The 16,541-nt window shown below is 37.6% G+C and overlaps 1 protein-coding gene across 2 annotated transcripts in view; it reads left to right on the top strand.

Annotated features, from left to right (window-relative positions):
• TAOK1 (TAO kinase 1) overlaps positions 1 to 16,541 on the top strand; it is a 151,429-nt gene that overhangs the window by 125,193 nt on the left and 9,695 nt on the right. For both annotated transcript variants that reach the window (XM_028109304.2, XM_088028401.1), the window contains 3 exons: positions 2,287 to 2,526; positions 6,157 to 6,369; positions 8,234 to 8,416. In XM_028109304.2, coding sequence (XP_027965105.1) covers positions 2,287 to 2,526; positions 6,157 to 6,369; positions 8,234 to 8,416 — 636 coding nt within the window. The remainder of the gene's footprint in view (positions 1 to 2,286; positions 2,527 to 6,156; positions 6,370 to 8,233; positions 8,417 to 16,541) is intronic.

Below are 16,541 nucleotides of genomic sequence, written 5' to 3' on the forward strand. Positions count from 1 at the left end.
CTTGCTCAGCAGGAAACCTGCTTCTCCCTCTCCCACTCCCCCTGCTTGTGTTCCTGCTCTCGCTATCTCTCTCTTTCTCTGTCAAATAAATAAATAAAATCTTAAAAAAAAAAATGGGGAAATGGGCAGTATTGGTAAGTATAAAGTATAAACTGATACTGTCCTTTTGGAGCATAATTCAGCCATAGCTTTTTTTTTTTTAAGAATTTATTTAGAGAGCATGCAGAGGGAGAGTGAGAGGGAGAAGCAGGCTCCCCGCTGAGCAGAGAACCTGATGGTGGGGCTCGATTCCAAGACCTGGAGATCATTACCTGAGCTGAAGGCAGATGCTTAAACGACTGAGCCACCCAGGTGCCCCACAGCAATAGCTTTTTTATTTTATTTTTTTTAGAGAGAGAGAGCATGAGGGGTAGAGGGCCAGAGGGAGAGGTAGAGAGAGAATCTCAAGCAGGTTCCACACCCAGCATGGAGCCCAACCTAGGATTCAGCCTCACGACTCCGAGATCATGACCTGAGCTGAATTCAAAAGTTGGATGCTTAACTGAGCCACCCAGGTGCCCCAGCAATAGCTTTTAAAATTTAATAGACACATATGTTCTTACTCACCAAATCCACTTCTGGAATTGTATCTTAAAGAAATAATAACATGATTATATGATGCGTCATGCATGGATATTTACTGAAAATGTGTTTAAAGCAAAAGAATGGAAAAATTATGGAATTGTAGAGCAGAAGCTTACTATTGAAACTTAAGATCTTTTTATACTGATCTGGTTGGGATATATGTCCATTATATTTTTTTTTTTTTAAGATTTTATTTATTTATTTGACAGAGAGAGAGCAGGAACACAAGCAGGGGGAGTGGGAGAGGGAAAAGCAGGCTTCCCACTGAGCAGGGAGCCCAATATGGGGCTCGATCCCAGGACCCTGGGATCATGACCCGAGCTGAAGGCAGATGCTTAACTGACTCAGCCACCCAGGCGCCCCATGTCCATTATATGTTTAGTTGAAGAAAGCTACATGCCTATAATGTATTTTGGTATTTAGTTTTAAAACTGTATGTTTTATATAATAGATGTGTCATAATAAGCATGAGGGGAATTTTGGAAAGCATTTGCACCAGACTGTTGGCCTCTGGAGCTCTGGAGAAAGGGTTTGCAGAGGCAAAGGTGGCAAGTTTGACTTCTACAGTGTGTGTGTGGGGTGGGGGGGGTACACTTATTCTTCTTAAAAAAATTTTTTTAAGATTTTATTTATTTATTTGACAGAGAGAGCACAAGCAGAGGGGAGCGGGAGAGGGAGAAGCAGGCTTCTTGCTAAGCAGGAAGCCTGATAACGGGGCTCAATCCCAGGACCCTGAGATCATGACCTGAGCTGAAGGCAGACCCTCAACTGACTGAGCTACCCAGGTGCCCAACACGTGTTCTTTTTAATCTGCAAAAAAAATTTATCGAGCATGATGTGCTAAGTATTATTCAGAGACCTTTCTGTTTATGAACTTATTTCATCTTCACACTAAATCTATGAAATAGCTATATTATCTCCATTTGAGAAGTGATGAAGCTGAAGCAGAGAGTTTAAATAACTAACCTAAGGATTTGCAGTTCATAAATAGCAGAGCAAGGATTTAGAACACAGGCAGCCTTGGGGCACTTAGGTGGTCCAGTTAAGTGTTTGACTTTTGGTTTGGCTTAGGTCGTGATTGCCATGTTGTGAGATCAAGCCCCAAGTAGGGCTCCGTGCTTAGTTCTGCTTGGGACTCTCTCTCCTTCTCTCTCTGCCCCTCTCTACCATAGGTGTGTTCTCGCTCTCTCTCAAATAAATAGATCTTAAAAAAAAAAAAAGGAATTAGAATACAGGTAGCCTAGCTCTACAGTCCATATTCTTAACCACTACACTACACTGGGTATGCTCCTCCTAATAGAATTGAATAGTATACTCTGAAAAAATTCAGAGGATGGCTTAGGAACCTTCTTCAAATATAAAATTAGGAAACAATAAAGAAAGGAAAGAGGGAAGGACAGTAAACCCTTTGAGACAGATTTGATAGATTTTAAACTTAATGCATAAAGTAGTGTTAGTAAATAGTAAATGGACAGCATAAAGAAAATTTGTGCTACTAATTGTTCATTTACTATAGTAAATATTATAAAACCCTCATACTTACTATGTAGCCATTATTGAATCAGAGGATTACATCTATTTCCTGGTTGTTTTGTTTCTCAGGATTTTTTTCCTGGCATCATACAGCAGTATTATACCTTTGTTTTTTGTGTTGTGGATTAGGAGTTAAATAAAAGGCAGACTCAAAAGGACTTAGAGCATGCCATGCTACTGCGACAGCATGAATCCATGCAGGAACTGGAGTTCCGTCATCTCAACACTATTCAGAAGATGCGCTGTGAGTTGATCAGATTGCAGCATCAAACTGAGCTGACCAACCAGCTGGAATATAACAAGCGAAGAGAACGAGAACTAAGGCGAAAGCATGTCATGGAGGTTCGACAACAGCCTAAGAGTCTAAAGGTACCTTTAACCTAAGCTTCTTGATAAAAGGGAAAAGAGATAAAAGGCATCCATGTAAACAGTAAAAGTCTAAGACAGAGGTCTGGCATAAAGAAATTGAATAAACTTTTTTCTTCTCACTTTAAGAATGTTTGGTTAGTTTTAATGTAGCTGTAGACTTTTGGTTTATGTATTTCTCAGCAGTATACCAAAACTTTTTCGTATACAGTTGTAGGACATGCCATAAATAAGAATCAAAATTCTGATTTTTAATATATCCAAATGTCCAATGCTGATACTATAGTTGACATGTCAACATGCTAACCTGTTTTCTTCTCTCTGTTGTTCCAAGTAATATAATTTTGGAATCTTACTTACTCTAAATATGATTTGTTTCCAAAAAAGACACTAAGTTCTTAATCAGCACAGAAGCCAATGAATAGAAAATGTCTTTTTATTCCCTCTCCCTTCATTGTCTGTACTTATCTTAAAATGAACAAAGAAATCATTACAGTGTTACTCCAGTCCGCTTGCTTGCTTTCTTTGCTTGGTAGTGTAGGTAAGACCATGGCGTAGGTAGTTGGCATATATATATATATATATATATATATTTTTTTTTTTTTTTTTTTAATTAGCACATCAGAGTAGAGCAAGTTGTTATATGGCCCTCCCCCCAATAAATAAGTGTTGGTGATATATAATACCAAAGGACTTTAAATTTTGTATTTACTTTGAATACAGGAATTCATTCACATAGTATGAAATGTGAAGATACCAAAGGATATTATAAAGATTTCCCTCTCTCCCCTTATCTCTCCAGCCAGCTGGTCTAGCCCAGAGTCAACCAGAGTTAACAATTACAGGACGTTTTCAAATTTTATAACTTGTAATAAATATTTGAAGGAATATAATCACATTACTCTTAATGAGCAAAAACAAAATCATCCACTGCATAGACTGTCATCTGTAGTAGTACCTCAGTTAATTTGGATATGTCTGCAAATTTTAAACTTTTATTTACATCCAGTAAGGCCCATATCCCGTAGTATTTCCTTTTTAAACTTTACCCTACCCCCTTTTATTTGAGAATTTAACTATAAAACTTTTTTTTTTAACTGTCCTGGAGTGAAGTGAAATTCATTCACAGAGGTAGTCTTTGTTAAAATCTAGAAACTATACTATATCCGATTGTAACTGATTCCCATGTAACTCCGTTCTAAAAGACTGTCTTGAATGAAATATAAAAGCAAAATTAAGATGGTTTATTCTTTCCTTGTGAACTGGGATAAAATTTCACTTTTTTGTGTCTTCAAAATAACTAATAAACATCATTTACAGAGTAGCTTATGTTGACTACCCATATAACCTTCATTAATCATTACTTAGAAAAATTGGTATTCATAATGATTTTTCAGATTTATTTTGTCTTTGTAATAAAGAGGGTATATACTCTTTTGGCTACAGAACAATTTCCCCCAAAAGATTTTTAAAACAATATGTCTGTAAAATTAACTGTTTTAAAGTCAACAGCACCCTGGGCGCCTGGGTGGCTCAGTTGGTAAAACCGCTGCCTTCAGCTCACGTCATGATCCCAGGGTCCTGGGATCGAGCCCCACATCGGGCTCCCTGCTCATGCAGGAAGCCTGCTTCTCCCTCTGCCTGCCGCTCCCCCTGCTTGTGCTCTCTCCCTCGCTCTCTCTCGCTCTCTCGCTCTCTCTCTGTGTCAAATAAATAAATAAAATCTTTAAAAATAATAATAATAAATAAATAAATAAAGTCAACAGCACCCAGAAGCAAACCACACTGAAAGCTTGTTAGTTTTCTCTAGTCATACCATAAATCTGATATGATTGCATTTCTCTAAGACTTGGAATAGTTGGTTGTTTGATATTTAAGCCTTCCTTTCTGTTTGCTCTTGGAGCCTTTTTCGTTTGAAAGCTTGTTAACACTAGATTTTATTTTTACAGATGGTGAGGAGAAAAATAATATTTCACAATCATAGTCAGACTTTGAATGACTTAGAATGCCTCCTTTGATGACCAGTGAGCTTGAGATTTTCCATGAAGGAAATTGTTCTGTTACTTTAGTAGGGAAGAAAATCATGGTGTTCCTCTTAGTTATATATATCTGTCTACTTGCTCCATTTGAACAAAAGAAACACCAAGTCATCCTATTTTTATATGCCTAAGTCATAATAGTTGTTTCTTCCAACTTCCTTCAAGACTTTAATGGGGAGTAGGGGGACTTTAGTTTGAGCACTTGGGGTTTCTATAGTTTATTCTTGATTGTAAGTGTTGCTGTTCTTGTTGCAAAAAAATTACAAGTTCCTTTTTCTCATTAGGCTAATGATATGGAATGATTACAGTTTTCTAGGTATCCTATTTTAAAAATAAAAACTTTTATTAAAAGATTGAATGTTATACAGAGGCAGGAGAGAATGTCTAAATGTCATTGTTTCACTCCTAGCTAACTTGGAAGAATTTTGTTAACCAAGGACAGTATTTAAGTGTGGTGCTACTCCACATAATTAAACCAAGAGTTTATCTTTCTAGTTAGACAATTCTTGACCCTTCACGGAATAAAGTATCATGACTATGACCTAGTGCTTCAGTTGGTGTGAAATATAGAAAAGATCTATTTGATGCTGTAATGTTACAAGGGGTGGTGAATGACTAGTTCCTTGACAAGTGGTTTACTTTGGTAAGATGTGCATTTGTTGCATACTGAATCAACTAATCAATATCTGGCAGTATTTATATTAAGTTAAAATAATTTCAGGTGTAGGTTCTGCCTTAGTGTAGTAAATGAATATATTCTCACAGGCTCACTGAGTATACTTTATAGAATAATAGCTCATGATTAACGGAAACCAAAGCCAAAACTCTTCTGTCTCTGAGCTCAGTTATTTTATCTCAGAAATATTTATGTAGCTCATGTCTCTTACCACTCCCAAGAAAGTTGCCCTCTCCCTTGCCCCATAACTTTTGTTTGACCTTTAAAAGATGAGCTAACCTGACTGACTTTCAAGTTTTTGCTTATGGCATTAAAGAGTAAACCATTACTAAGTATGTTTCTATCTAGTTTATTCCCTTAAAGAAAAGATAATTAAATGTAAATAATATTAGTTACTAATACTCTGCTTTGTGGGGTCTGTTATTCAGTATGTAGTTAGAGTTGAGATTGTTATTAAAAGAAATTAAAGCAAAGTGCCTCAGATAAGGAACAGAGTAAATACGCTTATTTTCTCCCTCAGAGATCTGATAAAATATTGTCTGGCCAGTAAAATACTTTTATATCTACTATACTTAATGCATGAGAAGAAATTTAATTTTCTGTCATCAGTACACATGGTAATTTTAATATTTACTCAAGTCACCAAATTTACTAACAAAACAACAAGTATTGCTGGAAGTCCTGCGATAAATGAATTTCTGGATATTTTAATGTTTTAAATTAGAGCTTTTGTTATAAAAATGCATAGAATCCAGTGGTTTGACCCAATAGCTAAGTGCAAAAGTACCTGCAGCCTTATGATCTGACCTTTTTGTTTTTCTTCTCCCTTTCTCCTTGTTGCCTTTATTTTAATGTAAGCCTAAAGTACACCAAATGCCATATATTAAAAATTACATGCATCTGTTTTTTTCTTCCCAGTCTAAAGAACTCCAAATAAAAAAGCAGTTTCAGGACACCTGCAAAATCCAAACCAGACAGTATAAAGCATTAAGAAATCACCTATTGGAGACGACACCAAAGAGTGAGCACAAGGCTGTTCTGAAACGGCTCAAGGAGGAGCAGACCCGGAAGTTAGCCATCTTGGCTGAGCAGTATGACCACAGCATTAATGAAATGCTTTCCACACAAGCTGTGAGTTTGTTTTATTAGGCAAAATAAATTAAGTTAGTGATCCTTTCCTTCTACCCAGCAATTAAAATACTAGTTAGAGGGCGCCTGGGTGGGTCAGTTGGTTAAGCGACTGCCTTCAGCTCAGGTCATGATCCTGGAGTCCCGGGATCGAGTCCCACATCAGGCTCCCTGCTCAGCAGGGAGTCTGCTTCTCCCTCTGACCCTCTTCCCTCTCGTGCTATCTCTCATTCTCTCTCTCTCAAAATAATAAAATCTTTAAAAAAAAAAAATACTAGTTAGAAATGATCGTTCTCCTGCAGCTTGGGAAATAGTAGTAATGGTCCATATTCTTCCTTCTCTGGAGCATTGCTTGGAAGCATGCATGATATATATAGAATTCTCATTGGTACATTTAGACCTGAAGGGTTTTTTTTTAAAAAACATTTTATTTATTTGAGAAAGAGACAGCACAAGTGGGGTGAGGGGCCGAGGGAGAAGCAGATTCCCCGCCAAGCAGAGAGCCCGATGTGGGGCTCGATCCTAGGACCGTAGGATCATGACCCGAGCCGAAGGCAGATGCTTAACTGGCTGAGCCACCCAGGCGCCCCTAGACCTGAAGTTTTAAACAGGCTCTCTGCCAGTGCCTCTCAGGTGTTTAGCACATATCCCAATAGCATATATCAAGATTGGAGCAGCAGCTTTGTTAGGTAGTGAGCAAAAGGTAGTACTGTATTTGGAATCCAAATGGTCACATTTGAGTACAAATATAAAATATTTTCTTTCGTTTTTTTTTTAATTAAAAATTTATTTATTTATTTTAGAGCGTGCAGGGGGTGGGGGGCGAGCAGAGAGGGGGGAAGGAAGCAGGCTCCCTGCTGAGCTCGGAGCCCCATGCCAGGCTCTATCCCAGAACCCTGAGATTATGACCAGAGCCCAAACCAAGAGTCACACACAACTGACTTAGGCACCCAGGCACCCCAAGATATTTTCTGTATAAGTTTTGTAAACATTTTCTTAAAGAGCCAGATAGTAAATATTTTAGAGTTTGTAGGCCAGGAGGCAAAATTGAAGATATTATGTGGGTACTTATATAGCCATTTAAAATGTAACTATTTCAGGGGCGCCTGGGTGGCTCAGTCGTTAAGCATCTGCCTTTGGAGATCATGATCCCAGGGTCCTGGGATCGAGCTCCACATTGGGCTTCCTGCTCAGCGGGAAGCCAGCTTCTCCCTCGCCCACTCCCCCTGCTTGTGTTCCCTCTCTCTGTCAAATAAATAAATAAAATCTTAAAAAAAAAGATATTTCAAATGTAAAAACCATTCTTGGGGCTCCTGGGTGGTGCAGTTGGTTAAGCCTCCTGACTCTTGGTTTCAGCTCAGATCATGATCTTGGGGTCTTGAGATCAGGCTCCCTGTTGGGCTCCATGCTCAATGAGGAATCAGCTTGGGATTCTGTCTCCCTCTCCCTCTGCCCCTCCCGCTCGTATTCTCTCTCTAGGATAAATAAATAAATCTTTAAAGAACAAAAAAATCTGGGCAGCTGCCCAGATTTGGCTAGTAGGCTGCTTGCTGGTCCTTATGCTATAGTTATTTCCATTGGAGAGAAAACATTCAGAGTCTTAACTTATATCATCTGATCATATTCTAGATTTTTCTTAAGAAAAATGTGGTTATTTAGGCATCTTCCAAAGAGCTCATGATAGCTTTATCTTCCTAATGTCATCAATGGTTACTAGGCCTTCCTTTTTCAGAGATGTTTACTCCAAGGTATGAGAGAGAACAGTTGTTATCCTACAAAAGAGTACTCTGTCTTCTCTCATACCTCCTCTTTTCCATAGGTGAGGAATAGATAACTCACAATAGGATATTTTCTTTCTCTTTTTCAGCTACGTTTGGATGAAGCACAGGAAGCAGAGTGCCAGGTTTTGAAGATGCAGCTGCAGCAGGAACTGGAGCTGTTGAATGCGTATCAAAGCAAAATCAAGATGCAAGCCGAGGCACAACATGATCGAGAACTTCGAGAGCTTGAACAGAGGGTCTCCCTCCGCAGGGCACTCTTAGAACAAAAGGTATAAGTAATATGAGGAAGGTAATTGTGCTAGTGTTTGCTTTCAGCAGAAGCATTTTATAAATCTTTTTTCATATTGACAGGTGGCATTGAATTGTTTTCACAATACCGTATCTCCTTAATTCTGCTTTTGGTAGTGTTCTTCTTTTTCTTTTAAATTAAAATTACTGATTTAGTAATGAACCTTATAATTATTGAGTACTAAACATCAAGGGAATATAATTAAGTAGTAATTGCTAGAGGAAGGATATGAGGTTATGTGAAGACAGTTGAATTGGGAGAGAGTAGCTACGGCTCTGTGTTCCTCACTTCTTTTATGTACCTAGCTCTACCTAAGGAGATTGGAAGTTGGTTAGTGAAGCAAAAGAACGTTAGTAGTTGCCTGGGAGAAGCAGGGACAAAGGATCAAGAATATATATACTTTACTTATACATCCTGGACCTGCAACTATACAGATTGGTGGAAGATAATTATAGGACAGAAGATTATTTTCACACAGGTGAAAAATCAAGCTGAAGATGTTACTTCTAGATGTATCTGTATTTATTTATTTTTTACTTATTCTTTGTCAGATATATTAAAGAATAGAACTAGAATCCCCAAATTCATTTCATCCTTTAAGGTAGTAAAGTTGAGTGTGTGTGAGTATGTGTGTGTTTTGGGGGAAAGAATGATGGGCAGAAGATTTTTGAGAGATAAAGAGGAAAGCATTTGTTGTTAGAAGTATAGTTGACCCTTGAACAACATAGGGGTTAGAGGCTGCTACAACCTATACAGTTGAAAATTTGCATGTACCTTTTCTTACACATACAAAAGTGACCAGAAGCCTTACCGATAACATAGTCAATTAACACATATTTTGTATGTTGTGTGTATATACTGTATTCTTACAATAAACTAAGCAAGAGAAGAGAACATATATTTACAGGACTATACTGTATTTACTGGAAAAAATCCACATGTAAGGGGACCCATGTAGTTCAAACTCATGTTGTTCAAGGATCGACCGTAGTAGAATATCAGTTGTATCCAGAATTCGGAGCTGTGTTTAAGAATTCCTGAGCCATAAGTTCCCAACAGCTGGTATAGTCTTAGGTCCATTATAAGAGAATACTTGTAAAAAAGTTGTTATTGTTTCTGGATAAAATTACAGTGCCGCCTTATATTTCAAAAAAATTGTCTTAAAAAATCACTTAACTAAAATGTTACTATTTCCCTGGGACAGCTGTCTTTATTACTAGCTTCTTTGAGAGGCACTTGGCTCTAAAAATTATCTTGGTTATGTTTCTCATTCAAGATGAGAGAGAACACATAAATTTTGAGAAAAATCTATAGTTTGTTAGATTTATAAATCTGATTCCAATTTGAACATTTAAATTCAGTCTGAAGTTCTGTCACTTACGCTTCAAAATTATCACTAAAAGGAAAACATCTGTAGTATTTTAGAAGTAGTGTCATGAGGGGTGCTTGGGTGGCTCAGTCGTTAAGCGTCTGCCTTCAGCTCAGGTCATGATCCCAGGGTCCTGGGATCGAGCCCTGTGTCAGGCTCCCTGCTCCGCGGGAAGCCTGCTTCTCCCTCTCCCACTGCCCCTGCTTGTGTTCCCTCTCTCACTGTCGCTCTCTCTGTCAAATAATAAATTAAAAATCTTAAAAAAAAAAAAAGAAATAGTGTCGTGAAAGAAATATTGGTACTATTAAAAATATATTTGGGGGCGCCTGGGTGGCTCAGTTGGTTGGGTGACTGCCTTCGGCTCAGGTCATGATCCTGGAATCCCAGGATCGAGTCCCGCATTGGGCTCCCTGCTCGGCAGGGAGTCTGCTTCTCCCTCTGACCCTCCCCCCTCTCATGCTCTCTATCTCATTCACTCTCTCAAATAAATAAATAAAATCTTTAAAAATAAAATAAAATAAAATAAAAAATAAAAATATATTTGTATTTTGGCGGCACTTGGCTGGCTCAGTCGGTTAAGCATCTGCCTTCTGCTTGGGTCATGATCCCAGGGTCCTGGGATCGAGCCCCACATTGGGCTCCCTGCTCTGCGGGGATCCTGCTTCTCCCTCCCCCACTCCTCCTGCTTGTGTTCCCTCTCTCGCTGTGTCTCTGTCAAATAAATAAATAAAATCTTTAAAAAAATATATATATATATATATATTTGTATTTTTAGCTCCACCTGGTGGTTCAGAGTTAAACAGTACTGATTAGTAACAGGTAAAATCTTATTTCAATATATGAACCAAAGTCTACAAGTTCTACAAAGCCTGGTTTAAAACTGATACCCATTGGTGAAGGTGCAGTAGTACTCTCATATACTGTAAATGTATTTTGAAAAGCAGTTTGGATGTATTTATTGAGTTTTGGAATTGTTAAGCATTTGAGACTTTGAGAATTTAGTCTAAGGAAAAGAAATCCAAAATATAGGGAAAATTATGCATATAAACAGTCATTATAACATGCTTTTTTTTTTAAGATTTTATTTATTCATTTGACAGAGACACAGTGAGAGAGGGAACACAAGCAGGGGGAGTGGGAGAGGAAGAAGCAGGCTTCCCGCAGAGCAGGGAGCCCGATGCGGGGCTCGATCCCAGGACCCTGGGATCATGACCTGAGCCGAAGGCAGACGCCTAATGACTGAGCCACCCAGGCACCCCTATAACATTTTTTTAAGATTTTATTTATTTATTTGAGAGAGAGGCAGAAATAGAGTATGAGTGGGGAGGAGAGGGAGAAGCAGGCTACCCGCTGAGCAGGGAACCTGACATGGGGCTTGATCCCAGGACCCTGGGATCATGACCTGAGCCGAAGGCAAAGACTAACCAACTGAGCCAACCAGGCGCCCCCATTATAACATATTTTATCATGATTTAAAACATCTAACCTACGCTGGGCTCCCGCTGCTCTGTGGGGAGCCTGCTTCTCCCTCTTCCTCTGCCTGACATTCCCCCCGCTTGTGCTCTGTCAAATAAATAAATAAAATCTTAAAAGAAAAAAGTCTTAAATAAAAACTCGGAAAAAAAAAAAAAGAAAACACCTAACCATCTAAATAGAGATCAGTAATTATGGCCAAGCCAATGAAATCTTAGTCATTTAAGTGATAGCTACAAAGACAATATTAATATTGGGAAAATGCTTATGATATGTTGAATGAAATAAAAAAGACATTATAGTGAATTGAAAGAATGCTAGTAGTGGCTATATTAATACAGTAGATTTGTTCTTTTTAAATATTACTTTGATAATGGAAAATGCTTATCGTCATTTAGTGTTAAAAGTAATAAAAAAATAATAGGATGATAAATCTATAGTGCCTTGAGTTGCTGCTTGATTTTTAGGGCTTATGTTGACATTTCAAGTGAAGTACAGGTCTATAAAGCAGTTTGGGTCAGTTAGCAACTACCAAATCCATTTAACAGCTATTTTTCTGCACTTTGTACTTACTGGTTGTACAGAAAAGAAACAGTTGTCTGAAAATAGAGGTGGAATTGGAGTGAATGTTAGTTGTTTATAGATGAATAATAATCCTGTTTGAGGATTGTTTTCAGCCTCCAAATGAACCAAAAACTGTTCTTTAGGTTGAGACACCAACTAAGTAAGCCTCATTTGACTCATGTGAGGTCTTATTACAACTTTTCTCATATTTCATTTACATTAAAATTTCAGCAAGTTAACAACATCACTATAAATGTTAAATCCCATGTGAATTTTATACATGCATGAAAAGTGTCAGTATCTCCAAATTATAAATGGGCTTTTTTTAAATTATTTCATTTAATTTTCTCTCAATATTTCACAGCATCAGCAACATGATTGGTACTTTTTAAATAAGAATTGACAATTGGAACATTTTATAGGACCTTTCTTTGTTGAACTGAAAATATTCACACAAAAATATCACATTTGATTTCAAAGGAGATAGGTTGGAAGAGCCTCTCAAAAGTCTTAATTATGGTAACTCTTATCTACCCAGTGAAGCCACCTTGCTAATTTGAAAAAATAAGTAACATGTTTTAAAGAAATGGGAATTAAGGTAGCCTATCACAAATCTTAGTTTCATTTTTATGTTATTGAAAAATGTTCTGGGTTTCTTAAATGACAAAACTAATCAGCAAACAAAATTGAAGCAATGCTTACTAGATTAAAGGTTGATAAGCATTAATGTGTTTATATTTTTGTCATGAGTCTCATTTAGATAATATGCAACACATTCAGGACGCCTGGGTGGCTCAGTTGGTTAAGCGACTGCCTTCGGCTCAGGTCATGATCGTGGAGTCCCGGGATCGAGTCCCGCATCGGGCTCCCTGCTCAGCAGGGAGTCTGCTTCTCCCTCTGACCCTCTTCCTTCTCGTGCTCTCTATCTCTCATTCTCTCTCTCTCAAATAAATAAATAAAATCTTTAAAAAAAAAAATATGCAACACATTCAGATTAGTTATATACTCAGCACATTCACATTATTTATTAGATCCCTTGAATTAAAATAAATGCTTTTAGTAAATGGATTTTTGAAAGTTTTACATTAAAAATATTTCAAAGATAAATTTGTATTTGAATCCTTAGAGATATGTAAATTCTGTATGAATTGGGCATTTTATATGTAGTTATAAAAGTGGAAAATTATTTTACAAATACACAATCATTTTTCTTAAAACTTGACAAGTTTAGGGGCACTTGGCTGACTCCCTCATTAGAGCATGTAACTCTTGATCTCAGGGTTGTGAGTTTGAGTTCCACATTGAGTGTAGAGATTACTTAAAAAGTAAAATCTTTACCAAAAAACCCACAAAACTTAACAAGTTTAGAAAAACATAAATAGAAATTAAAATGTCTGTAGTCCCACCACTCAGAAATCACCACAGTTAATTTGATGTCTTTCCCTCAGAAATGCAGCATTCATGTCTAATCTTAAGTTCTCCTTCAGCCTTCATATATGAAATGCTCACTCTGAAACTTTTTAACACTTTAGTACTTAGAACAGTCAATAATTTCCAAACTCTTCTTACTGGAATCCATTCTGGTCCAAATACTTCTTATTTTATCATTTTCCCATGCCTTTGCACATGTTCTTTCAGCTGAAAATATCTTTTCCTTCCCTTTCTCTTCCTGGTAAACTTTTATTCTTCCTTCACAATCCAGTCTCTACTACCTTCTCTGGGAGTACTTTGCCCTCATCTTTCTCCCTTTATAGAACGAATCACTCCATTCCTTTTTATTTCTGCTATACCTTGTAAATCTGTTATTATGTCGTATCACATTCTGTTGTGATCTTTTATTTGCATATGTCTCCCATGCTAAACTTTTTTTAAAAGGACACTGAAAACTTTATGCATAAAAACTAAACAAATGTTTAGTTTTTTAAACTGGGACACTATTTTTTTAATTTTTTTAAAAAGGACACTCCTGAAAATTTGATGCATAAAAACTAAACATTTGTTGAGTTAGATTTCTGCAGAGAGCAATGAGTATTGGCTTAAATCCTCAAATACCTTGATAACTGATTTAATGGTCCTTTATAATAAATCCTCTTTATTTCTTATTTTTAAAAAACTTGTTATCATGGAAATTTTCAAACATACACAGAAGTAGGAGGAATTATTACAATGAAATCCCCAAGTACTCACCACCCAGCTTCAATAATTTGCTAATTTTTTCTTACCTATCCCCCTGCTGTGCACACAAAACTTTGTGGTGGAGGGAGGAGGTGGGGAAGAAATTTCAGCATACCATCATTTGACTCCAAAATAGAGGTAAGGACTTTTTGACTTTAACATAACCATAATTCATCTAACAAAATTAATAATGAATTGTTAATATTATACTCAGTCCATGCTTAAATTTCCCCTTTTATCTCTTAAGTTGATTTATTTGGATCAGGGCCCAAACAAAGTCCAGGCATTTCGTTTGGTTAATTATCTTTTAAGTCTTTCTTTTAGTCTATAACCACTACCCCCCCCCACCCACACACCTTTTTTTTTATTGAGGATTGGATCATTTGCTCTCTGTAGGAATTCTCACATACGGATTTGGCTTATTTCATCCTCATAGTGTCATTTAATGTATTCCTCTCTTCATATTTCCTGTAAACTGGTAATTAAGTCTTGAGGCATGATTATATTTAGATTAAACTTTCTGTTTTCTTCGGGCACCTGGGTGGCTCAGTCGTTACGCATCTGCCTTCGGCTCGGGTCATGATCCCAGGGTTCTGGGATCTAGCCCCACATTGGGCTCCCTGCTCTGCGGGAAGCCTGCTTCTCCCTCTCCCACCCCTTGCTTGTGTTCCCTCTCTCGCTGTGTCTCTCTCTGTCAAATAAATAAATAAAATCTTTAAAAAAAAATAAACTTTGTTTTCTTTCAAAAAATTTTGCAGGGAATTTTCATAAGAGTTATAGTGTACTTCCTTTTGCATCACATCAAGAGATGCATAATGTCTGGGGCACCTGGGTGGCTCAGTTGTTAGGCATCTGCCTTCGGCTCAGGTCATGGTCTCAGGGTCCTGGGATCGAGGCCCACATCGGGCTCCCTGCTCTGCGGGAAGCCTGCTTCTCCCTCTCCCACTCCCCCTGCTTGTGTTCCCTCTCTCACTGTGTCTCTCTTTGTCAAATAAATAAAATCTTTAAAAAAAGAGAGATACAGAATGTCTAACTGCCACACTTTTAAGTGCTATTAATATTGATATTGGGTTCAGGTTTTGTCAGTCTGATCATTCATAAAGTTCTCCAACTTTTTTTTTCGTTCTCTATTGACTTTACTATATATTTTTTAATAAAAATTTACATACAGTCAACTATATTTATTTGTAATACTTCTAGTTTTCCAGAACTAATTATGTGGCTACCCAACTATGAATTTTTAGCTACACAGAATCTCTTAACTTTTCAATGAAAACTTTTTAGTTTTTTGTTTGCTTTCACTTAAGGTTTTGGTCTGTCTGGAATGTGGTGTAAGATGGGGTTCCATTCCATTTTCTTCTAGATGTTGGCCAAATGTGCTTGCACTATTTGTTTCTCCCATTAAATTAATTACTGCTTTTGTCTTGCATTAAAAGCCTGTAAACTGGGGCACCTGGGTGGCTCAGTCAGTTGAGCTTCTGCCTTCAGTTCATGATCTCAAGGTCATGGGATAGAGTCCTATGTTGGCTCAGCGAGGAGTCTTATTCTCCCTCTCCTTCTGCCCCTCCCCCTGTTCATGCTCTCTCTGTCAAATAAATAAATAAATAAATGCTGAGATCTTCATTCTATTTCTCTTTTACTAATTGTTTCATACAAGTACCATAGTTATTTTAAGATTTATTTATTTTTTAGAGAGAGAGAGAGCATGAGCAGTGGGGACAGAGGGAGAGAGAGAGAATCCCAGCAGACTCTGCATTGAGTCCAGAGCCCAATGCGGGACTGAATCCTGAGACCCTGAGACCACAACCTACGCCAAAACCAAGAGTCCTAAATGCTTAACCAACTGTGCCACCCAGATGCCCCTCATATTTATTTTATTAGAGTGACATTATGGGATTTCTGATAAGGCTAGTTTCCCCTTACCCATTTTCTTTTTCATTCAACTTTTTACTAATAGATTTAGTAGCCATTGATCATAATTGCCTTGATTTATTATTTCAATAGAGATTATTACCTTTGCTTTTTTTTTTTTTTTTTTAAGTAGGCTCTACACCCAGCATGGGGCTTGGGGCTTGAACTCATGACCCTGAGATCAAGAGTCACATGCTTTACCAACTGAGTCAGGCGCCCCTGCCTTTGCTTTTAGGAACTTGATTTCGGGGGTGCCTTGCTGTGTCAGTCGGTACAGCACGTGACCCCTGATCTCAGGGTCGTGAATTCAAGGCCCATGTTGGGCTTGGAGCCTACTTAAAAAAAAAAAAGAACTTGATTTTAACCTGAAACTAATGTAACATCAACTATAGTCAAATGAAAAATAAATATAAAAACATCTAATTTTTAAAAAGAACTTGATCTTACTCATTTTTTAAAGATATGATTTATTTATTTTGAGAGAGCATGAGAGAGAGCGTGAACAGAGGGGAGGGGCAAAGGGAGAAGCAGATGCCCCGCTGAGCAGGGCGCCCAATGCAGGGCTCATTCCAAGGACGCTGAGATCATGACCTGAGCCAAAGGCAGACATTTA

The sequence above is a fragment of the Eumetopias jubatus genome, unplaced genomic scaffold (assembly GCF_037043125.1).
Source record: "Eumetopias jubatus isolate StellerSeaLion01/CBP00866 unplaced genomic scaffold, mEumJub1_p1.0 scaffold_10, whole genome shotgun sequence".
Lineage (NCBI taxonomy): Eukaryota > Metazoa > Chordata > Mammalia > Carnivora > Otariidae > Eumetopias > Eumetopias jubatus.